This window comes from Rattus rattus, chromosome 10 (genome assembly GCF_011064425.1).
Source record: "Rattus rattus isolate New Zealand chromosome 10, Rrattus_CSIRO_v1, whole genome shotgun sequence".
NCBI lineage: Eukaryota > Metazoa > Chordata > Mammalia > Rodentia > Muridae > Rattus > Rattus rattus.
Window position 1 is genome coordinate 93228356 of NC_046163.1, and position 26647 is coordinate 93255002.

Here is a 26647-nt window from a genome sequence, read left to right on the forward strand (position 1 = left end):
TTTTGCCTCTTTCCAAATATACTTCTAGGATAATGAGGTTCTTCTTCCAAACAGCTAAGAGATGTGCCTGTGGGTGAAATTGTCAAGGTACTTCTTGGAATGACCAACTGACTACACAAAGTGTTGCTTCAGACTAGGTAGCATCTTTCTAAAAACTGAAATATATGGGGCCCAGGAAAATGCAGTGTCTGCCTCTGTGACACCATTGTCTTCAGGCAAGTGCATCCACCCCATGCTGCTGAGGCTACTGCCCTGTTCCATTAAAATGAGAGTCTATGTTCTGCACCTTTCCAGTGAGGATCACGTGCTCTCCAGGAGTCCTCTAAGCCCCGCAGACTAAGATTGTTAGTGTATCTACCCTCGCAGACTGAGCAGGTATTTGGCTCTCAATCTCTCCTGTCTGCAGATGGCCATCATTAAATTACACAACTGGTACCAGCTAAGACAATCTAATGAATTCCCTGTGTCCTAGGTAATCTCTCATTCGGTGCCATTCCTCTGGAGAAGCTTAACTAATACAGATGGCAACTGAGCAATAGTCAGCACCCACTCTTCCCTGTGCTGCATGCATCTGTCATGCAGGCACAAAAGATGCTTTAAGATTATGAATCTTAAAATATAGCCTCATCATCAAAGACTGGAGAGAGAGAGCAGATAATGTCTGCTCCCTAATAATAATGAAGACAGTAAATAGTTTTAAAGCATTCACAACAGGTTTAAACAAAACCAGAATGTATCTCTTCTGCATAATAAATCCAAATTATATGAAACCAGTAAAAGTCCATGCAGTTTCTATTCTATGGAGTGTGTTGTTTTGTAAAACGGAGCAAGGAGCAATCTCTTTACCATCCCTGGTATAGTACAAAAAGACAAAACCAAGCTTGTTAGATGCATCCTAATTGGCTGACTTTTATGAATTCACTTTATAAAGCCCCAGACATTAATATACAGGAGAATAAAACAGGATATATACTCCACAAAGCAGGAATTAAAGGAAGGACAGACATCAGTAAAGGGCTACAAGAATAATGTCAGTCAAGAGAATGTTTGAGTAAGAATTTTGCTCTTCTGCTAAGGTGTCTAAGGGACAACTTGTTCTACATGAGAAACGTACCTGGAAACCTCTTGACTAATTCACTAGTGCCATGTATAAAGGTTGCCAAACTTTTAAAGGTTTTTTTAATTGTTTTACAGAAAGTGAAATTTAACTTCTTCCTGATTCCCATGTTATCAATATCAGATTGAGACTTTCAGAGATATCCAGCATTGAACACTAAACAATTAGCAGGTTCTCAGGTTTTACAGTCAGAAGAATTTATTGTTGGAATACCTAACTGATAAGATTGAAAGCAGTCTAATTAACCTTCTAGCATACATGTTTCTTTGGTATTTGTGGATCTCTCCAATGGGATAAATGGGAATATAATAATCCCAGTTTAAGGATTTCATTGTTCTCTGTACTAGCCAAAAGCTTCCATTTCTCTGAAGCAAGGACTATTTCCCTTCACATTCCATGTGTTTCTTTGTATCTGATATACCAAAAAGAGGAGAGGAAATGGACACCATACTTACTCTAGCCAATCAACAAGCAGTTATTCCAAATAGAGACAGAGACATAATCCTTCCTACAAAGGGACACAGAGACACTTTCAGACTAATCAAGATAAAAGAGGGTAAGGCATGAACTAGCCATCACAAACATAAATAAAAACAACCTCTGTTAACATTCCTGGTCTCCCCAGCTCTACCAAAGCTCTATTGGATTGCCGATAAATTTTGCTTTGACTATATTTTGTTGTTCTGTATTTTAGTCTTTTAGTTCTTTAGCTTATGGCAATAACAGATATAAAGGAATATATCTGTTAGCTGCTATTAATTCTGTAAGTTTCTTTATGAAACTTTGACTCTTAGAGGAGAAATTAAGTAGCTAGGAATTATACAGCTAGGAATGTCAGGAGCTAGATTGAGGCCCAGTCCAGAGACTCATATGTATTAGCTATGTAGTGTCAGTCACAAAAACGTTGACTACATGCACATATCTGAAGTTTGGCTCTTTATCTCACTGTGGCACTGATTCAAAACATCACAGAAAGAAACAATTCTTTCTCTAAATGTCATGCTACAAATTTGCACTTTGAAAAACCAGGAGAGGCCATTTTTAAAGAAGCAGTTTCAGTAGTAATCAAAGCCCACAGACTGAGAGATCATATAAAGAAGCTGATGATTGGTTCTCTCTCTCTCTCTCTCTCTCTCTCTCTCTCTCTCTCTCTCTGTGTGTGTGTGTGTACCTATGAACAAATATGTAGAGGCTCACCACCAAAAACAAATTTATCCTTTAGTCTTCACCTTATTTTCTATTATCTATCTATCTATCTATCTATCTATCTATCTATCTATCTATCTATCTATCATCTATATGAAACATATCTATGAATTGTAACACTTGGTTAGGTGTTGCAATATTTGTGTAAGTCAGTTTATGAAGATTTTAATTTTTATATTATACTGCATTGTATAATGCAGATACTTATAGCTCAAAAATAAAATAATTTGAAGCAGTTATGTACAAGACAAACAGTAGCACATTTATGAAATGAATCATAAGATATGACTGGGAATCAACAACATGTTTGGTTAAGTTGCATAAATTAAAATCAGATATCAAAACGGAACAGCAGCTGCAGCCTGTGCAAGATTGGCAGTGTTGTCTCAGATTCTTTTAAACACTAATTAGTTTATGCCACATAGTGTTTTACAACATCAGCATCATACTACAGTGTTTCATGAGCCACTCTTACTTTGGGTCTCACTGTCTTCAAGTTTACTTACTAGCCAGTACTGGCCAGGTATCCCAGTGATGTCTTGAAAATAACAATAGCAGCTCAGTTCTCAGATAATAGGGCAGCCCCAACATATGTGTATTTTGTATGATGTCTCTGATGACCAACTTCAGGTTTTCATAATTTCCTTTAAATTCATTCCTGCATCATCTTAAAACTCACATGTTTGTGATATGTATTGCATTGTCCTGTACCTGTGACAAATTGCCAGAGATGAAACTTATCTTTTTTTATTGTCAAAGTGTGTGAGTCTTGGAAGTTACTCATGCAGTCTTCTTTGCTATAGTTTTGAATTTCATTCAGTGGATTCCTTTCAAGTTTGCAATGTGGTAGTGGATTTATAGGACGATGTCATTATGGTGTTTTGCAAAACAACCAATGAATAAATTTCATTGTTACACAGCATATAGCTGTTCCAGATTGATTGCTTTAGAAATATGAAATATCTGTTGAGTGTTAAGCAGTGAGAGAAGGTGCCCTATGCTATGACAGTCGATGGCTGATGACAGAGCCTGCTAGCAAATGTCTTTGCCCAAATACAGTTTTGTAACTTAGATGCCAACACTAATAATCATGATTTCCCAAATAATACCACCAACCTATAAATTACTGTTTTCTCATGTCTTTCTCTTTGTTCACTTAAAGAGCATAGTCCATAAGCAATATATGATTTTGCTAAAACTTGTAAACTGTTTTCTGGGTATACATTAATAATAGCTTATCTCTTCAATTAGAGGCTGCCTTTTCTACTACAGCTCATTCATTTCCCACACCCCATATCCGTAGCCACCCAGCAGAGCTGTGATATGATCCCCATTGCTGTAGGTATTTTCTTTATGTCAGGCTATTTACATAGGTCACTTCCCACATTTTGCTGATCCTATGGATATTGAGGTATGTGAGGGCAGGCTTAATGAGCTATGGGGCAAAGATAATCCCCAACAAATGCACCAACTGAACAGCTTTGAAGTCAAATTTATGATGCTAAAGTCATTTTAGAAAACATTTCATCTATATCACGAGGAATGAGCCAACAAGGGCAAATATTTGGCAAATATTTTATTAGGCACTTCCTTTGTGGAACACAAAGTAGAGAGATGGAAGCTACATTCGGCTGGTCTCCTGTTACCAAACATCCTGTTCAGTTTCATGGGTAAAACTCGTTCAACCAATAACATTCCTAGAGATTGTAGAAAAATATCAGAAATAATGTTTCAGCCCTAAGATGGGAACCATATGAAATCAATCCACATGTGCAACCATACAATTCTACGTTAAATAACTGTATCATGATAAGTATGGCTGACTCCATTTGATTCTTGTCTACATAGAAAGAAAGTTTCCAGTTATGAAGATGAGTGTTACAGGGGAATATGGGAGCTGATGTTGAATCCCAGCGATGTAGTTACCATGAGCAAGAGCTCTTTAGAGGGAGGAGAAGCATTATAAACAGCAATTTTGCTGGAGCAAGAGCATCACTGCTGATGACCTAAAGGATGTGAGAAGTCCTTGTGTTGGGCATGTTAGTGTTTAATCAAATATAAGCATGTGTGAAACTATCTGTGGAGGCCAGAGATGAGCTGCTGTTTCTGAGTAGAGTTCATATTACCTTTCCTTTTAGGATTGCCATGCAGGCCTATGGGCAGTGACTACAAGTTTTAAAAGGTTTACAGCAAAAACAATAGGTATGGAAATACAGGAGAACCTTGAGGTTACCAAAGCAAACTCCCCCTAACTAGGTGATTTACAATATCAAATCTATTTCATAATCCTGGAGATGAAGACTTAACAAATTAAAGAAGTGTAGGGCTGTATGTTCTTGGAAAGTATCCATGGAATATTATCCCTTGTTTCCTCCCAACGTTGATTGCCTCCTACAAGTGGTATTTTTTTGGCTTGTAAATGCATAAGACCAGTCCTGCCTTTTTGTTTATGACTCATATATAGCAGCATGTGTGAAGGCCAGAGATGAGCCTTTGTTCTTTAAGTGCTATATAGTTTGACGTGGTTGGTTGAGGCTAAACCTCTACTCATGTCAGGAATTCACTGTGTAGCTGTGTGACAAGTGAACTATAGAGATCTAGTAGTTTCTGCATTCCCATCCCTGTGATTACAAGTGCCAGAAACCAAAGAAAGTTTCATTTGCTTCTGTTCTGAGAATGGAAATGAGATGTTCAAGTACTTATTTACACAAGACCTCCCCAGCCCATACTCTACTCTTGATAAACACACCGATCACCTGATTTAGAGGCTTTTCTAATTCCAGAGACAGTTCACATAAAGATTAGGCACACCAGTGAACACACTGTTTCCAAAATGATCATATTTTGACATTCTTGGTGCAGAAGTGATTTGGGGGAAAAATTTCAGCCAACCACAATTAGATTATTCATATACATCTATTGATTATTAATGAGCCAAAATCATAATTGAACCTTACAGTATCCACTTCTAATTCCCCTGAGTTCAAGAATATAGTTACTTTTGTTTTTCTACCATTTTCCCCATATGTGCGTGTGATTATGTTCGTGTGTGTGTGTGTGTGTGTGTGTGTGTGTGTGTGTGTGTTGGGGGTGTGTGTGGTATGTTTATGTGTGTATATGTGTTTATGTAAGCAGGCAATGGTATGAGTATGAAAGTCACATTCTTAAATGCTGATCTTCATCTTCTCTGTTCTTATAACAGGGTTTTCCTGTTGTTAACACCTCTGTATGCAAGGATAATTGGCCCACAAACTTCACAGAATCCTTGCTTCTCTGCCCACCCCTGCAGCAGGGCCAGGATGACAGATGCTTACTTAGGTTCTATGATTTAAACTCAGGTCCTCAAACTGTGTGTCAAGTACTTTACCTATGCTGTTGCTATCTCTTCAGCCCATTGCCCTTTATACTCCTACAGCTAAGTAAATTCTTATTTCCCTTGATAGTTTGTCTTTAAATTTAACACAAGCAATGCCTGCTCACATTTCCAGATATATAGATGCCTTGATTCAGAGTCAAATGAAAAAATTCTGTTCTTGGAGATAGTCATATCCCTTTCCCAGTCTCTTAGTTGTCTCACCCCAGGTGGAGGGGCATATAAAGCATATAAAGGACTTGTCCATAGATTTCTGGTTCAATAATTTATATGTCTTTCTGATTTACACAAGACAAGTGAAACAAAAATTAAATGAGGATGACTTTGTAAATCTCTAGGCTAGGCACTACTTAATCTCAGAGTGTTTAGCAGAATGGATACTCATAAGGATGGTGGACAGTCTCTGCTTTTATTGTGACCCACTTGATGGATTGAATTCATTGTTTCCCACTTTAGTTATTTTGTTTAAACCTATGTCTGCCCCAGGGATTTAGGTAAAATGGGGAGGCAGATTGCTTCCTGAGAGGATCCCTGGAGCATGATTAAACTGTTTCATTTGCATCATTTTAATTTAAAAGTGCTTAGCTGAGCTTTCTTTTGTGCTCAGATTTAGGAGTGAGCTCTGGATTTAGGCAAATCTGATTTTGAACCCTGCTACTGCGTAATCTTATCCTGAGCAGAACTTTATGACTCTGAGCAATAGAGCCTGCATCCTCAAGACATCTGTAAATCCTACCTCAGACAAACAGGGCTGTTCTAAATAGACTCCCAACATTCTTTACATGGGGAAAATGTACAAAACGATAATATTTAAATACTTATATAATAAAATTGTTTGAATCTGCTAAGTCACCTTTCCTTCTGAAGAAATAAAGTTTCAAAGTTTCATAGATATGAGAAACAACGTTATAAAAATCAAGGTTTTGAGAAATATGTCTGGTGGTCAGGATGTCTATGACAAACTTGTGACCTTTCTAAGAGATACATCTGACATCAGGATGCCCTGTGATATGATAAAGTTTTGGTGATCAAGATATTGAGGCAATTCTGACTAAGCTAATTAAGACAAAACAAAAAGAACTGCTCCCAGAAAGACCCTCCCCTCCCCTGAGGTGAATCCTGAGAACAACCACAGGGTGTCAACCTGACCCTGCCTGACCACCCAGTTCCTCTCTCACCTCTAAGGGAAGTGCCAACTTAGCCCTTTCCCAGTGATTCTCCAAGGCCAGGTGTAGAACTGGATGAGGAAAGTAACTAATTGAGCAAAGAACAGCCCCTTGAGCAGGCCAGCCAATACCTGACCAGATCCTTTGTCCTGTGTACCACCAATGAGAATATGCCAGCTAACCTTGTTGCCGAAGTCTGCTCTCTTTAATGAAGAAAAGTTGTGTGATTTTGGGTTGGGGTTGCCTCTCTCTTCGTGGATGAGCAACCCCATGTACGTGCATTAAAAACCTTATACCGTCATGCTACTGCAGCGGTCACTTTGTCAATCTGTGCTCTGTAGGTGGTGCTCCTGAGGTAAGGCCACTATGGGGTCTTACAACACTTACCTCAAATCTTTTTTTTTTTTTCTTTCAGAGCTGGGGACCAAACCCAGGGCTTTGCACTTGCTAGGCAAGCACTCTACCACTGAGCTAAATCCCCAACCCCACCTCCAATCTAAATGCTAAGAGTGACATGAAATTCATACTGCTTATTAAGGATGATAGTAAAGCCAGTGAAGTGCAGGCTTGGAAGCATAAGGATCTCTTCTGTATCTTCAGAAATAACCTTAAAAATGTCATGTTCATGATGCTTACTTGTAATCATAGAGCTGGGGAGAAAGACCAGTGGAATCCTGGGCCTCAATGAGGGTCTCCTTTTGAATCTCAGGCCAGTGAGAGCTCTGCCTCAATACAATAAACAAGGTACACAATGTCTCAGAAATGCTACCTGAAGTTGTTCTCTCTCAGAGGTGTGCACAACCCAAAACCCAAGTACCTGCATACAAACACATAAATACTAATGCTATTCACATCCCTAGATATATTCTTAGAGTATAGTACCATTTGTAGATTTTAGAGACTAAGGAACTTAGTCTTACTTGGTGTTAGGAGAAGGAATGGAAATCTCATGGTTCCTAAATTGTTGACTGTTCCCTTGGTCAGATTGCTTCAGGATGGAGAAATCATCTCCTATTCTAATGCCACTGTCATTTTGCACAATGTTAGGGACCAACTTCCTCATTGCTTCCTCATATCATGGCTGAGAACTGTTGCTAAAAGCCATGGGTGCTTAGTTGCAGAGGTATAAATCACTATGCTGTGCCTTTGAGGTTTCTCATTGCAGTGATACTGGTTTCCATTAATCCAACCTAATACAGTTTGGCACAATTTACATAACACATTTCACTGCTAAATTAAAATTGTAATATGAAGAATATTCACTTTTCTAGATATTTTAATAGCATCAAAATGTTAAAAAATTAAATGATTATAATATATAGTTCAGGATAAGTGTAGCATGCTAAAATTCACATATATATGTATATATATATATATGTAACACAAATACATTTAATTTAACTGTATAAATATAAATAAATTTATGTTTGAATGATAAGATGTGCATTTGTATGTGCACATATATATATAATGAATATATTTTACATGTGTAAAGAGAATCTATCAACTCTTGCATAAATACTAGGTTTGTTTCCTGAAAGATTTTTTTTTCATTCATGTCTGTACATTTAATTACAGCCATTTGGAAGACTTCAGGTTCCAGAAAAAAACAGTTAATAAACATTAACATTAATTTGCAAGCTTTATAGACCTTAAAATTTTAAATTCTGTAACACTATTTTTAAAATCTCTCCACATTGTCACTGGAAGTTCAATCTTGCATTTCCTTACATGATTATTGGTCTATTCATTACACAGAACTGACAAAGCCATTTGAAGAGTCATTATCTAATTGTTTCAGAAATTATTAAGTGACAAATACATCCCAAAAGAGAACACTGCCAAGCTGACATATTATGTGGGATGAGGGAGGTACACAAAAGATTATGGCTGAGCTAAGACTAGAATACCCAGTAGGAAAAGAAAAGCAGACCAACATCACATCGGGACTCATTGATCAACAATTTTCTGGACTGGGAGAGAGGCCAGCAGAGTGTTTGTTGTACACCTAGAAGTCCATGGTGGTACAGTCACTCGCATGTGTACATCCATACTAGTAATGCGGCCTTAGTATTTCCTGATGTGGAGAAAGCTATTTCAATAGAAAGGGTACCCAGATATTGGACATGTTTAAACAAAGATTCCTCCTAAGGGTATATGTGCAAGGTCCAGAGAAGGATAACATGTATTCAGCTCTGTCACTCTCTGACTTACTTGATGGAGACAGTGTATCTGATTGAACTTTGAGCTATCTGGTAGTTATCACATACTATGATTCTCCTCTCTCTGCCCTGTATAGCTCTGGCTTACAACTGTGTATTGTCATACCTGGCAGTTCACATGAGTGTGGTATCTGAACTCAGATCTCTGATTGTGCAGCAAGAGCTTTTGTATTTAACTCATTTAGCCACATAAGCCCTATGTATGTATCTTCTTCCGTTCTCACAAACATACAGCACTGACATAAATGTAATATCTAAAATAGTAGCACATCATAGAAGCAGGTACATTAGTTTAAGTCAGGGATGCACACATGCACAGAGATGTGCACACATACCCCAAAACCAAAGCACAAAGAGGTTTCTATATGGACAGGAGAAGAACAGCTAACAGTGTAAGAGAGTTAACCTGAGCCACTTAGGAGAGAAAGCAGCTAATCTTTGTTTAAATGAGTATACCCAGGAAACTATGCATTTAATGTGATCATGTCCACCTGAAGTTGACCCATAGTAGCAGGGAAACACAGCTGGCTTAGTCCTTATCCGTTGTAGATACTCAGTTTCTCAATCCCTTAACAGAAGTCTAGCCTTTGGTCATTGTAGCTTGCCAGAAAAACAGTGAGACAAAAATGTAGCCAAATCATTATAAAGTCAAAATTGCTTCTAGGGAAAACTTACCATGGCACTTGATCTACCGAAAATTCTAAAATATGTACCTCCCCGTCTTCACACAGATCTTCATGATGTTTCTTTCTACACATTTGTCTTTCTCTCAGAGAAGACTGCCAAGTCTTACTTTTAAACCAAATAAATCTTTGTACATATACTTGATATTCTAAATTACAATCAAATAAGACAAGAAATGGGGGACCCAGAATTCTTTGACAACTTCATCACAGTTCTAAGAGCACTTTCTTTTAAAATTTCGTTGTAGCTTTGTGTGTGTGTGTGTGTGTGTGTGTGTGTGTGTGTGTGTGTGTATGAGTGCAATGCTTTGAGAGGCCATAGGTAATGGATCCACTACAGGTAGAGTTGCAGGTGGTTGTGCACATGGATCAGGAGAAATGAACTGAAATTAAGTCTGTGAGTTCTTCACTGATGAGCATTTGCTTGATCATTGGTGACATCTCTCTGTGATATCTTTGATGGAAAAAATTAACTATTCCCTTCATCTATAGGGTATAGCTTAATATATAGCTTAATATAGTGAAACATATATTTTGAAGGCAAGTTGTGACTCCATTTGGTGTTTCTCATTGGTTTAGAACAGAAGTGAAAAGATCTGTATACTCTCAGACAGAGGAAAGGAGTTTATCCATGGAACCATTATAAGAGAGGATAGACATGAAACAAATGAGTTCTGCGCACTCCATATTTCATTTGTGGTGTTGGTTGGTCCACTTTTATTTTTAAACTTCATCCACCAACTTTTTATTATCCCTCTTTGCTTGCAGCTCACACCGAGGCAACAACAGCAGAGCCACCTTAGGAGCAACTGTGCCTCATGGTTTTTATATCAAAACTTTCTCCTTAGCACTGTCTGCTATTGTGATAATGAGCTCATAATCTTATTGAAGATGCATTTCCTTTGATCCTATTTTCTTATTTAAAAGCCAGGGAGCTTTTGTTGTTGTTGTTGTTGTTGTTGTTTCCAGAAGCCCTTGCCAGATCAGGAAGCTTTCCATTTAACTACATGCTAAGTAGACACCTGGGGCTACAGATTTGGGGCTAAAGTTCTTTTCTATTGGTGTCAGCAACTCTATCATGCTCTTCTAAGGTTATTCTGTCAGCTTCAAGGCCTCTGAGCTACTTGTTTTTAATGAGCTTGCCCGCATAATTCTGCCTATAACCCAAGGAGAACTTACCTTTCCCATTGAACTTTTAGTTTACTCAAAAATTGCTGACATTTTAGGCTTGTTCTTTCTTTTGTATGCAAAGCTTAGATTAATGAAACTGAGAGTCAATGTCCTCAGGGTACCTTACCCAAGTGGATGCCACACACCAGCTTGTATAATAGTTATAGATTTCCATTTAGTTCTGGTAAAAGCTCATCAAGTGCATGAATCCACTTATGGTTTATACATGCTTCAAATAATGAAGGCATACCATAATTGCCCCATGATCACCTGACATTTCTATAGAAATGTAAATTCTTCGCCCTACTCTGATCTATTGCATCAGATATTCCCCAAGCCCAGCTCAACACAGTGCCTGAACAAAACCTATGGGGCACTTTAAGGCATGTTCATTTTCTGAAACTCTATTTTATAGTTCATGTAAGGTCAGTCTCCCATATTACACTTGCCTTTCAAGGGAAAAAGCTAAGAGCATCTAAGTCCAAGCCCCAGAATCCAAGTAAGAAGTTGAGTAGTGGTGTGATCATTTGTAAACCAAGCATGGGACACATGGAAACAAGTGGATTCCTGGCATCTGCTGGTGTGCAGCAGTGCCAAATTCAAGTGATCCAGACTACTGAGAAAACCCGTCTACAAAAATTCTTGGAGGAAGGACACCTAATTTTAAGGTCTTACCTCCACAATCAAGCACATTCATGTTCATGTTTATCAGTACACATGCATGCACATTGCATGTATGGATACATATCCATACACAGACACACACAACATATGCACACACACACACACACACACATACACACACACACACACACACACATACACCCCTCAGTAAAGAGAAGGAAAGTAAAAGTAATTCTCCTTCTCTCAGACATTACAGTATCAGTATTATATTTACTAATACAATGAGATAAATCTTAAAAAGCAAACTATATTAAAATTGAAATACTAACTCTGTTTCTTCTATTCTATGGATAAAGTCTTCCAGACCTAGTTGAGATATATATATATATATATATATATACATATATATGTATTTATGTGTATATTATTATTATTATTATTATTATTATTATTATTATTATTAGCTGACCTTTCTGGGAAACATGGAATAATTTGACAAAAAGATTAATATCCATAATAGTGAATATTAAGCAGTCTTTTGATGTCAACTGCTGGATCGTATTCTACTACAAATGTAACTGGGATGGGGGTGTTGCAGCTTTCCTATCTGCTCTTTCACAGAAAGTGTCTTTACAAATATTAATCTTGAAAACTGCATGTTGACTCCCAGTCTATGGAATGTGTTTAAATATCACCTGTGTAAATATGGGAAAGAATTAACTTCTGAAAAGGCTAGACCCCACTGAGGGAAGTGCCCTGAAACAAGTTCTCAGAAAGTTTTAGGACCATGTGCTAGAGAGAAGCCTGCTGAGGCAGGGGCAAGCACCAAATGTTGATCTGGCAAGTTGTTCCTTCCTCCCTTCCCAGCAGGGTTCCTTCAGTCTTAAGAGTCCAGGTCAGCAAAGACCATAGAAAGTCACTGGGAAATCTCAAGGAGAGCACTGAGCTTCATTAGTCTATACTTGGTGATTTAAAGCAGAATCAATGTGAAAATAAATCTCCATTTCGAGGTACATCATTCCGTCATAAGCAAGGCCATCTGTAAATCAAATTGTCTGAGTAGAAAATGCAAAAGAATGAGTGCTGGCTGTCAGGAGGCAGGTACATCTACACCTGTCATAGCTGGTGGCAAAGATGTGCAGGGCAAGTTACACATCTATCCATGGTCATAGCTGATTCAACCAGCTGCATGTTGGCAAGTAATTTTTTCATTGGTGGTCCCTGTTAAATTAACAGACTAAGTGTATAGAGTTCTTAGCTGATTTTTTTTAAAAGACAGCTTGTCTTGGTTCTTCTGGAGTTTTACTAGCAAAGTCATGTATATGTGTATATTCATATATATTTTTTCATTCTTTGAGTCCTTCATACAATATATCTTTATTATATTCACCTATCACTTCTTCCCCCAACTCCTCCCAGATCCACTCCTTATCCCTAACCCCACCACCCTACTTCTGTTAATTTTCTTGTACATTTTAGAGAAGACAATCTCACAGCAGATGTCCCTGTCCTCTAGCTCATACAGTATTGCTACTCATCTGCAATATTCTTTTAAATAATATTCATCTATAAAATTAACACTTACACTTTACACTTCTAAATGTATATTGTGAGAAAATAAATGAAAGATTTATCTTTAAAATCCTACCAGTCACCCGACACAGTGGCTAGTTTCTTTAGCACTCTGAAGGATGAGGTATGTGATTATAATGAGTAACACAGTGTGTTCCAGGCCACAGAAATCTCTGCCAATGTCTTTGATTATATACTGTTATATGAAATCTCATTACTTTATTTTAAAGATATAAAAGCAAAGACTGGAGATGGAGTTGTTAAGAATACTCTGTATATAAGCATGAAGGTCTATATCTTATGAATGGATCCCTTGAAATCTCATAAAACAAACTCACAAACAAACAAAAATAAAAAACAAAAACAAAGATAAAACCAGGTTTGAGAGTGTGCCTACCTATATACCCTGGGCTGTCAGGGACTGAGACAGGAGGATCACTGTATTTTCACAATGCACAAATGAGTGTAGACATACACATATACAAATAAGAAAGTAGGGCTTGTTATAGAGAAGCCATATTTTAGTCTCTTAATGTTTCAGGGCATACAGAACGTTTCCATTCATGTAGCCTGATGCTAGACACACAATTAAAAAACATATGTTGATAATGATGAGATTCTTTCTCTGAAATTGTTTTCTGAAACTGTTAGGCTTAAAATAGTATATAAAACAGCAATCAATACTCAGAACACGCCATGACTGTTGGCAAAATAAATGTGTGTAAATCAAGAAGATAGGAGAAAATCGCCCAAGAATTTTGTAAGCAGCTCAAGGATGAAATTGGGGAACTGATTACTAAAATGTGTAATCCATTGTTTCAATTTACATCAGATTAAGGAAAGAGCTGGATAACCAATGCAGGACATTTGTGTGCAAGCAGACTCCAGAACTGTACAGAAATCACACAGCATCACACTGGACAGGTTGAGCTTGTGTTAGTAAAAGGTAGTATGATCCCTGTAAATGTGAAATGCAAAATGCATCTGAAGAAGAAACAAGGTAATCAGAGTGAAAGATTGGTGTATCTGTGGCTGGCTGCTGTGACAAAATAGCTGACAGGCAGCAATTAAATGGAGGAGAATTTACTCTGGGTCACATTTTGAGGGAATACAGTTCCTCATGGGTACATGGCTTCAGAGTGGGAGGCTGTTCTTTTCACTGTAACTGTAGTCAGGAAGCTATTTTTGAAAACAAATTAAGCATCTCCATGTCCTCCACATATTCCCACAAAAACATAAAATACTTCGTACCAGATTTTTCCAAGGAGACTTATGTTTTCATTTTGATTTACCTGATCATTGTGTTCTGAAACGTTATTGGAGACTCTTTCCTATTGTTTATCATAGAACATCAATTCCTAACAACCACTGTGGGTAAGCTAAAGTATTACCTATAGCTTGTGCTTAGATATCATGGACAGGTAGAGCTGATGTGATAACATGTGAAAGAGCACAGCATTCATAACCTTTTGAAATATCAATGTCTTCTGAAAATAGAAGCAATCTGTTAGGTTTCAATAAAGATAAAATAATGTACTCATAATATTATCAGAGTGCCCAGGTGCACATAGTTCTGATTGAATCACGCATGCTGCATAGAAGTGCATGTCTGCAAACAAATACCCAAAGGAAGTCACTTTGGACTTTGAGAGGTTGTCTTTTCACCTAGCATCAATTCCATAGGTACTGCCTGGTCTTCATGTACTTCAGAAAGTAGTCTTCAAGTTAACTTATAAAATGTGAGTAGAGCTCTATCCTCTTATAAAAGAGACCTTTATCAATTTCAGGGTGGTCTTTCTGGCTGAATAGAGTTCAGTCAGATGTGAGTGGGCCTAAGTTAAATATAACAAACTAATATCTGCATGATCCAAACTGGAGAAGCTACCAACAACATTTTTTTTCTGACACTTAAACCTGAAGTGGACTTTTTGGAGTGTATTTGCAAAAGAAAAATGAAGAAAGATGACCATACAGTAATATATACCATTGTTGATAATGTGGGCTGTGGATTTGAAAAGGAAGCGTGAATGATTGGGAGGCAGAGAAATTTTAAACACCAATTTACTGCACTTTTGTTTTGTGTTTTCTGTGTAGGCACAATAAAGATGGGGTTGTAGTGCTGATGACCTTAAAGGTTTCTGATGACTTGAAAGTCTCTAAGTAGGAGAGAGATGAATTTGATCACAGAAACAGTTTTGTAACTTTTGATGCATGGGTAAAGGCAGGCAGAAGAGTCAGGTGCTCATTTTTCCTGCCTCACTGAAGACCTAAATACTGAGCTCAGGAGATGGTCCAGTAGCTAAAGGCACTGTCCCCTATCCGAGTGACCTGTGACCTATCCCTGAGACACACAGAGTGGAAGAGGAGAAGAGGCTTCTGCAGCTTGGTGTCTAACCTACACACACACCCCACCAACACACATAGAGTAAATTACACTGGCTCAGGTGCTCCTCAGAGTTAGAATTTCAATTTGTGGATCTCTCTAACATGTCTATACCACAAATTAAAGAGGCTTACATTCCATAGAAATGCTAAAATTTGTTGCCAAACCGGACCCTGAGATACTTTCAGACCTGGTCATTTAGTGGCCAGGCAGTCAGCTTATTAATATATTATGAGGCAGTGCTAAGTGGCTGCTCAGTGGCCTCATTCATGAATGATCAACTCAGTACTAGATCAGAAACTCTCCAAATTGAATTTTTAGCACAGAGATTTTCTCCTGTGTTAACGTAAAGGTGTATTTTAAAGGTTCTTATTCTGAAGTGAACTTGAAGTTAAAGAAACCTCTTGAGCGCTGGTAAATTGATGCCACACAGTATGTATGTTGTGTGTATTGTTCAGTATGCTTATTATACAAAGCTATTACAAACAGAATCACATCAAGCTTCAGGCCTCTACAAATGACCAAATGAGCTATAGAACATGAGAGAAGTTGTCTACCATGCCTCAGGCCACAAGTTGCATCCCAGCAAAAAACACACACATGCACACACACTCACAAACACACAGAGAGCAACAAAAACAAATAAAACAGAGAAACCAAAAAAAAAAAACCTGAAAACAAACAAAACCAAACCAATCAACCCACCAACCAACTAAACAAAACAGGATGTTAAATAGAAGGTCAGCATGAACAGTACTGTCTTCACAAGCATGAAGACCAGAGTCTAAAAGCTGAGTGGATTTGTTATTCTCTCTGTAGTCCCATTGATTACAAAACAGAAACTCTGTACAACAATCACACTAGCTTGTCTAGTTTAAAGGTGAGTTGTGAGTTTGAAGAGAGACTCTACTTCAATGTATAAGGAAGAGAACCATCAATGAAGACATTTTCAACAGCACCCATGGGACTCTTTATACATACATACACATAAAGAAATGTAAGCATGATTTGAACACATGTGTTAATACATATTCATGTCAGAAAGCATGAACACACTTTCACACATGCAGCATACATTTAAAAAAAAATTCTTAAAAAACCAAGGAAAAGTATGGTCAAGAATGTCTCTACTGTTCTCAGGCAGCTGACACTTAATATTGATGGGCTTAAGTACTAGGGTCATGTGGAAACTTAAAATGACCGATTCAATCCTCTGCATCTCTCTCTCCCTTCCTTTCTATCCCGCCCACTCTCTCTCATTCCCTGATTCTGTGTCCATTCCTGTATCTACATGCATATTTATATCTGTGTGTTGAAGCCAGAGGTTACATTAGACATATATTCCTTATTCTCTACTCCTTATTTTTTGAATTTTTCTAACTATACCTGGAACTCACACATTTGGCTAAACTGGTTAGCCAAAAATGGCCAAGAGGCCACCTATCTCTGACTCCCCAGAACAAGTGCTACAGCTTGTACTATGTACAGAAATGTCCACATTTGCTTTCCTTTTCTTTGCTTAGCTTTGCTTTGCTCTGTTTTCTTTTCTTATATGTATATACTGGGAAATGGAACTCATATCCTCATGTCTATATGGCAAACACTCCACTCACTATGCCAAAGCAATGTATTTAATTACAGCATGTTTTAATGAGAGCTTAAGTATTTTCTATAAAGGAATCTTTACATATTTTTGTAAAATGTTTGTAAAACACTGGTTCGACAGATTCTGTTAGACCACTTCTGAGTTTAGACAGTACTTGCAAAACACAGGTACACATCACTGCACTTGCTGATTTCTTACTTTATATTTAGCATTGTATAAATTAAACAGTGAGCTTTAATAATATTTTTTCCAGAGTAGGTCTGACAAGGTTCAGGTTTCAATTGAGAAAAGCTGAAAATAAGGGGGGAGAGGTGTTAAAAATATGAGAAAGGAGAAACAGACCATACTTTCACAATCAAGTACACTTAGAAATAAAACATAATTTTGACTAATAGTCCTATTGTTTCCTACTCAGTGTCAAGGCTGTTGAAGGGTGACAGTATAGGGCAACAATGATCTTCCTTGTCCACCCTGCAGCTCTAATATTATTGGCAATTCCACAGTTCTCTTTCAAATTAATCTAATATGTGGAGGCTTAGTTCCCCATAGATATAGAAGATTGGGGTGCCTGCCTTGAAGGAAAAGAAAAACATTTTAAACTCAAGTAAACCATGAACTCAAGCAGGATTTAAAGCCCTTTGTCAGCTGTTTCCAAACACAGAGAGGCCTTCTTGAAATACTCCCTGAGGACCACTGAGAGAAGGGCATGTGTATCTGAAAAAAAAAATGAAACTTGTATCTATTTTTATTCATGGACCAAACTGCAACTCCATCTGAAAACAACCAGTTCTAATGGAAATCTCCAGAGAAAATAAATAATTCCGTGTCCATTTTATCCTCTAAAGTCACTATAAAAATTTGAAATTGTTCACCAAGCAGAAGGACTGCTTGTTTCTTACACCACACTCAATAGCAAAGCAAGCACAAATCTTTAAAATTTGATGTGGTCTTCAATATTGAAAAAAAAATAGGAGAGCCTTCAAGGAGCATTTTGAAAATTAAAGACTATGCCCCGTGAGAAGATGTCAGCTGATATCCTCAATGACCCAAGAAAATGACAACACTGGTATTCAATATTCCATGTTTGCTAAATAGCTGGAATGCTTACTTTATTTCTAGTCTCATTTAGAGATCTTAAGAAAAATATCAATACAGCTAAAGTGCATTCTTTTCAACAAGATTAGGCTAATTCTGAATGATGTAGTAACTGAAGTCACCATGAAGGTTTTGAGGGGAAAAGACAATGTTATCCATCATCGTACATTCATACATGTTCATACATTATGTTCTTTAAAAAGAAAGTTGCGATATTTTTTATTCTAAGCTAAAAGCAGCATTTGTTTACATCTTATTTTATCCAAAGCCTTAACTTTATTTTTTGATATCTACATGTATGTTCATGTATGTTCATGTATTTCATGCATGTTCACTCAGGTGTAGCCCTGTGTGAGGCATAAGGTTGATTTCAGGGTCTTTTTTATCTACTACTCATTATCTACTTAACCAGTGCCCATTGTCCTTCTATCCACTCTGGCTAACCAGCATGGTTTTGGTGTCTCTGATGATACTACAGCATATATCTGGCTTTATTGTTGGTTCCAGGATATGAAATCCAGTCCTCATCCTTTGATGGTAAACACTTTTGCTGCTGAGCCATCTTCCCAGGCCCCAAACTCTATACACTAGAGGTGTCTCTAGGTAGCATCACCCTGTGCCTCTTGTCCCTGCTTTCTTTTTCTTATGGTTTCTTGACAATTTTTGCTTACACAAAGTTCATAAGTAAGGAGCAGTGGCAAGGAATAATTTCTGTTTTAAAACTTAGAGCAGGTATATTACTTTCAATGTGATAGTTACAATGCCCGGAAAAGCCTAAATGTTCTCTTTTTTCTATATTTGAATGTTTTTAGAATCTCAAATAGTAGCTGTTCAGCAGACTCAGACAAAAGTGAAGATTTCTAAGGCATAATCTCACACTTCGCAGTCTTGGGCAAGCATTGAATAAAACAATATGTAAACAAATGCTGCTTTTAGTTTAAAATAAAAACATCACAACTTTCTTCTAAAAGAACATAATGTATAAACACACATATGCATATCATACACACACACACACATACACACACACACACACATATATATATATATAATTGCCCAACATGATAGTAAATGTTAATTGTGAATTTGACAAAATCTAGAGTCATCTGAGAAATGAGCCTTTGAGCAATTCTATAGGGAACTCTTGACTGCTAATTTAGGTGGACATGCATATCCACTGTGGGAGTCATCATTTCCTGCCTAGGACTCTGGATTGCATAATAGTTCAAAAAGTGAGCTGAGCACTAGCATAACATTTATTGCTTCTTCTGATTATGGATGCATGTGCCTGGCCACCTCAAGCTCTCACAGCTGTCAATTCCCTGCTGTGGTGGATGCTAATCAGGAACGAGAAGCAAAAATGAGCCTTTTCTCACTTATGTTACTTATGTTGACAGAATTTTACCACACAACAACAAGGAAAGGAAAGTAAATAGCCATTGTCCTACAGACAATCAGATTGTCACCATGTTTTCCTATTTTATACATGACATAACATATTGTAACCTAAAAACCATTGGATTTGCAAAGATATGTTAACCTCTCTACAGCTGATATTCTGATTTCCCTTGATATAGAGCTATATTTGAACCAGGGCCTAGATATCTCATCATATCTATATGGGCACAGGTTAGTGAATATGACTACACAGTCTGGACACAGTATGAAAGCAGAAACACTCAATCATTAGCATCCAATCTTTATTCAGAGGAATAAGAAAGTACTTCCTACCCAGATGTTGTCTTCTTGTTTGTACTCCTGCCAGTTGTGTCCAGTGTCACTGAACATGAGACGATAGCTTGTCACCCAGTCAGAACTCCCATATCTTCCCTGAGTGGCCACTGCTGTAATCTCCACTCTGTTTCCAAGATCAATCTGGAGCCACTGTTGGGCATTGGAATATGCTGGGGACCAACCACCTGTTCCTGGAATAGGATGAAAGAGAGACTTATAATAATGATATAGAAAGTCATTATTTTCTATGTCAAAGATCACTGCAAACTGTGTTCAATTATGCATGGATCCTGCCTCTGAACTTAAACTCCTAGTACTCTCAAAAGCAATTTTCTATCCTGTATCCCAGGGCACCTGGTTAAGGGAAAAGGAAGCAATTATGATGTCACCTACTCTTTTCTCTTTCCTTCCTTCCTTCCTTCCTTCCTTCCTTCCTTCCTTCCTTCCTTCCTTCCTTCCTTCCTTTTTTCCTTTCTTCCTTCCCTCCTTCCTTCCTTTCTTTTCCCATTCCTCTTTCTTCCACATCTTTGCTTCTTTCTCTGTCCAAATCTGTACTCTGAACCTCCTAGGAGATTCATATATCACTGTAGATGCAAAATTTAAAGAACACATTTATTGAACCTTCCACAGACACCATTTATTCATGTAACCTTTATGCCCAACAAGAAGAATGCTGGGTGAAAGGGAAAGACATGTTCATACAAAGCATGTCAGAAAACTTTACTAGAGAAGAACAGAAGTTATAATACTGGCACAGGGAAAGGAATGTTCTAGCAGTTGTTCAGAAATGCAGAGACAGTAATGCCGAATCTGAGGCCAGGGTAGCCATGCTTTGGAAGGTGGGAAGCAGAGAGTTCTGCAATAACTCATCCATGGGGAACAGAGAAGGGAATGATATATGCACAGTCACAGTACATGAGGAAGCCTGGCACATCTCATGAATAACTTACTGTCTCACAAGAAATTTGCAACAGCTGCTTAGTTTCTAGACTATTCATGATATTTGAACTTTGTAGATAATCAATATTCATTCTTTCATAATCAGAGGAGTTAAGCTTTTTGTATCCATTTCAAGTAGGAAAAACTAAATTCATATAAACATTTACTGATTCAATGCTGGGATTCCAAGTCCTCTTGAACTTGAAATGAGGGGTATTGAGGAGTATCTTATGTGTTAGACAGGTGTTTGTTGACATTCAGTGATGTTGCTGACTCCTTTGTTCATAACAGGAGGGGAGAGTATATACAGAACTAGAGCATAGAGTAATAGATTCACCTCATCCTTAAACATGCATGCTTATTCCTGTAATGCTCTATTTTATCCCTCACCAAGAGAAAAAGCATTTCCTCAGACCTCAGCTTGGTAGGTCAGGGGCTTTCTATATTCTAGACACCACAGCATAGTCTCTCAGACCCAGGCTTAGTAGGTCAGGGACACTCTACTTTCTCATTCCCAATGCACAGTCCCTCACCATAGGGGACTAACTATACTGCTACTAGATCTGGGAGAAAGAAGGGCTACTGATTTTAAAACATGTTAGGTGTGGGAACTATATTTCAACATCATCTATTCTCTAGTATTTTTTGTCTAATAATCTTCCTTTAATTTCCACTGTCTCAATAAGATTTCAAGCATGAATGGAGAGAGGCCCAAGATTGTCTTCTACTCTGCAATGTGTTCTGCCTATTGGTGGATATTCAACAAACAAGACAGGTACTGTGATACACTGATTTTCTCCATTCTTTCTGTAATAAGAGGATTAACATGTGTATATGTGCTGTTTATGTGCAGGGGAGATGGAAACTCAATGTTTTTTTTAATTTTCCAGAGTTTTACAGCTATGATCACAAGACCATGTTCTCAAGAATAAAAGCTGTAATTAGACTTGAAGTTATCTCTTTGTCTTGTCTTTTCTTATGATAGATACAGTAAACAAAGTCGAAACAGTGCCAAAACAAGTGCTGGGAAAGATGCTAGGTGTCTGCACCATAATTTTGATGGAAGCTCCCATGCTCTTGTAACTCTTAAACAATACATAGTAGGGATAAGAATTAGTATTTATTGTGATCTACCAATTGGACATTGGAATTTATGGTGTTTAGTCTGCTTTTACTCCCTACACTATGTCCTGTGAAAGTAACATTATCCATCTTCTGACAAAATGGAAGAAAGAAATTCAGAAAGTGTAATTCCCTGGATTCAAATGCAGTTAAGAGAAATCCAGCTCCTTGAGATTACTTTCTAACAGGAAAATAGTGTGTCTGATCAATAGAAAAATCTTAGGCTGAGGAGATAATTCCAGTGAAAAGGGCTTGCTCCCAAGGCTGGCTACCGTCAGGAGAAATCTGGAGAACCACCTGGTGAATATTAAGAATTAATTTCAGTAAGTTGTTTTACATTAACACACACACATACACACACACAAACACACACACATACACACAGATGAAGTTAGATTGCTGGTGGTATGAGAAGTGACATGAGGATATGGAATAGGAATGGTTCAGTGGCATGGAATGTTATGGTAGGGGAGTTAGTATAGAGAACCATTACAAAACTTTGAGAGTGCCACATCAAAAGCTGTAATTGATGAAGCTTCCTAGAATATATAAATATGCATATACAAAAGAGTTTGGCTGCACTTAGCCTATAATTTGAGACAATGTCTCTCCACACGCTATATAGATTCAAATAAAACCCCCAGTACTAGGCATTGTTTACCTATATATCAACTGTTAGTCAGTTTTGTCAGTGGGATTTCATATTCACCTAAAATATTGCAAGCTATTGCCACCATTTTTGGTTGCTTTCCAAATCTTGAAGGTAAGGCTGTTGAGGTTTGATCATTTGCTTATATTTTAATGTTAAATATTGCCCCCCTAAGGCCTGATTGCCCTCAGGTATGAGGGAGTCTACATATACCCAAGGATATACCCAAGTAAAATTATGTAACATTGCCATCCAAGTTATCCCTGATCAGTGAATAAAGATGCCTACAGCCATCTCTGGTAGGACGATATATAGGTGGGGTTCTTGAGTTCCTGAGTTTGGGTTTGAGTAGATCTCAAAGGAGAAGGGAGAGAGTGACGGAAGCCACGGCAGCATAGATGGATCATGAAGGCCCACCCATGAAAGTTAGACAATTGGAGTTAAGCACTGCTCATTTAGTTCACAGCAAAGATCAACTTGGGATTATTAATGGGGAAATAGATTCTAATAACATAGAAGGTAGACATCTGCTCAGTAGTTATATGTGTTTTGTCTGGGAACTGCATGATCAAGGGTGAGGTAGAAACTCTAATTTGAGATTAAATAATTAGGAAAACACAACACACCGTTGGTGAAGACACAATATACTTGAATCAGAAGATTCAAGTTTGTATTGATCGTGAAGTTTCACCCCTACATTTTAGCATCCATAATGCTGGAAAGTGCTACTCAGACTACCAGATTGAAAAAAAAAAGTAGTCATCAGTCTGAACTAGTTGTGAATCATGTGAGCTACAATTGTGACTGTCTTGGCAACATATGCCCACTGGTTTCTTAATGGCATGTATGTCATGGGAATAACAGAACTCTTTCTGATTAGACTTAAGTCCTGTTCCACAATACTTAAACAAGCCTGTCTCTATTACAGTGTCAAACCCAATGCCAGGTTTTAAATGCTGCTCTGCAGGACATAACTTATGTGTGTTATTGTTAATTTCCCAAGAACCCATAGCTGACTTGGTCATAAGTCCTAGAGAAGAACCTAGTAATATTATTTTGCTTACTTTATGCCCATAAATCAGTGTATTTTTGAACCCTTATCAGAGAATATTGTTTTTACAGCACATGGAGATTAATATAGAGTCTCACAACTATTCAACATGTAGTAAATAGAGAATATGGAGTGCTCAACTCTAAATGGGACAGTTGTATAAGATTCCTGCAATCCATGACTCTGGCATCATCTTAAAAGATGGTACAGAAAGGCTTAAGTGCTAGAGATAATGATAGTGGTGAAATGGTGTTTGCCAGACAGGATTATTCACATGTGAACTCATAGCTTCTATGGCTTTTTGTGTAACTGAAATTCAAGACAGATAAAATGTCAGCACAACAGGGATTAGGGAACATGGAATCCCACCTCTAGCTGAGGAGCAACTAATGGCTTCCATGGAAGGGAACACAGAATTAAAGGGATGGCCACTGAGAATCTATTACATGCATAGTAGATAGCCTTATAACCATGTTCATACAGAGAACACAAGCTACTAAATAAACCCAATTGATTTAATACACACACACACACACACACACACACACACACACACACACACACACACACAAAGACATTAACAGTACAAAATCTAAGAAAAAATGAGGGTTGAAGGGATAAGTAGTAGGGGCATAGGAAAAGAAATGGAGTACAGGGGCAAAGTGTTGTTTTGATCAAATTATATTGTGTGTATGTCTCAGTCAAATACAATAATAGATTAAAATAAATTCAACAAAGGTTACTACTCATGAAAGAAAGCATTTGAGTCCCCTAAGATTTTAACCCCAGGAAAGCATGTTTGTTTTTCTTTCTATCTTCCTCAACACACTCAAAACTCTTAACCACTACTCATGCCTCTCTGCTAACTCCTTACAACGGAAAAAAGGTGCTGTATCTACTTTTCCAGAAAATACATACTAATTCTGGAACCATTCATCATGCCCAGTCTCCCCTGCTGCTCATTTCAGAGGTTTGTCTGTTTTTAAAAGGTAAAAAATATCAAAGTAGTTTTAAGCAGTGTCACCTGAACAACACTGAACCTTGACAGGAAATGGCTTGATTTTTGTTCTTGTTGTTTGTGAATGCAGCATTTTCCTTTAGTATATTTGTATAGTAAATAACCAGCTACAATAAGCAAACAAACAAACAAACTTATTAAGGCTAAAATAATGTAGGAATTAGGCCATATTGAGTGCAGTTAACTAGTTTTAAATGAACATTTTCAATCCCTCATAATTTTCCCATTATTGCCAACAGTAACTAACTGAATTTCTTTCTCTTTTTTTTTCTTTTTTTTCTTTTTTTTCTTTTTATTTATTTATTTATTTATTTATTTATTTTATTATTATTAACTTGAGTATTTCTTATATACATTTCTAGTGTTATTCCCTTTCCCGATTTCCAGGCAAACATCCCCCTCCCCCTCCCTTCCTTATGGGTGTTCCTCCCCAACCCCCCCCATTGTTGCCCTCTCCCCAACAGTCTAGTTCACTAGGGGTTCAGTCTTAGCAGGACCCAGGGCTTCCCCTTCCACTGGTGCTCTTACTAGGATATTCATTGCAACCTACGAGGTCAGAGTCCAGGGTCAGTCCATGTATAGTCTTTGGGTAGTGGCTTAGTCCCTGGAAGCTCTGGTTGGTTGGCATTGCTGTACATATGGGGTCTCGAGCTCCTTCAAGCTCTTCCAGTTCTTTCTCTGATTCCTTCAACAGGGGTCCCGTTCTCAGTTCAGTGGTTTCCTGCTGGTATACACCTCTGTATTTGCTGTATTCTGGCTGTGTCTCTCAGGAGCGATCTGCATTCACATTTTGATCATCCGTCTTGAGTTTCATTTGTTCTAGGCATCTAGGGTAATTCAAGCATTTGGGCTAATAGCCACTTATCAATGAGTACATACCATGTATGTCTTTCTGTGATTGGGTTAGCTCACTCAGGATGATAGTTTCCAGTTCCAACCATTTGCCTGAATTTCACAAAGTCATTGTTTTGATAGCTGAGTAATATTCCATTGTGTAGATGTACCACATTTTCTGTATCCATTCCTCTGTTGAAGGGCATCTGGGTTCTTTCCAGCTTCTGGCTATTATAAATAAAATGCTGCGATGAACATAGTGGAGCACGTGTCTTTTTTATATGTTGGGGCATCTTTTGGGTATATGCCCAGGAGAGGTATAGCTGGATCCTCAGGCAGTTCAATGTCCAATTTTCTGAGGAACCTCCAGACTGATTTCCAGAATGGTTGTAGCAGTCTGCAACCCCACCAACAATGGAGGAGTGTTCCCCTTTCTCCACATCCTCGCCAGCATTTGCTGTCACCTGAGTTTTTGATCTTAGCCATTCTCACTGGTGTGAGGTGAAATCTCAGGGTTGTTTTGATTTGCATTTCCCTTATGACTAACGATGTTGAACATTTCTTTAGGTGTTTCTCAGCCATTCGGCATTCCTCAGCTCTGAATTCTCTGTTTAGCTCTGAACCCCATTTTTTAATAGGGTTTTTTGCCTCCCTGCTGTCTAATTTCTTCAGTTCTTTGTATATTTTGGATATAAGCCCTCTATCTGTTGTAGGATTGGTAAAGATCTTTTCCCAATCTGTTGGTTGCCGTTTTGTCCTAACCACAGTGTCCTTTGCCTTACAGAAGCTTTGCAGTTTTATGAGATCCCATTTGTCGATTCTTGATCTTAGAGCATAAGCCATGGGTGTTTTGTTCAGGAAATTTTTCCAGTGCCCATGTGTTCCAGATGCTTCCCTAGTTTTTCTTCTATTAGTTTGAGTGTATCTGGTTTGATGTGGAGGTCCTTGATCCACTTGGACTTAAGCTTTGTACAGGGTGATAAGCATGGATCGATCTGCATTCTTCTACATGTTGACCTCCAGTTGAACCAGCACCATTTGCTGAAAATGCTATCTTTTTTCCATTGGATGGTTTTGGCTCCT

General features: G+C 37.9%; 1 protein-coding gene across 1 annotated transcript in view; it reads right to left on the reverse strand.

Moving 5' to 3' along the window:
* The window catches only part of LOC116911743 (contactin-associated protein like 5-3), an 820968-nt gene that overhangs the window by 597784 nt on the left and 196537 nt on the right, over positions 1 to 26647 (reverse strand). The window contains exon 3 of the mRNA XM_032915729.1: positions 19949 to 20142. Coding sequence (XP_032771620.1) covers positions 19949 to 20142 — 194 coding nt within the window. The remainder of the gene's footprint in view (positions 1 to 19948; positions 20143 to 26647) is intronic.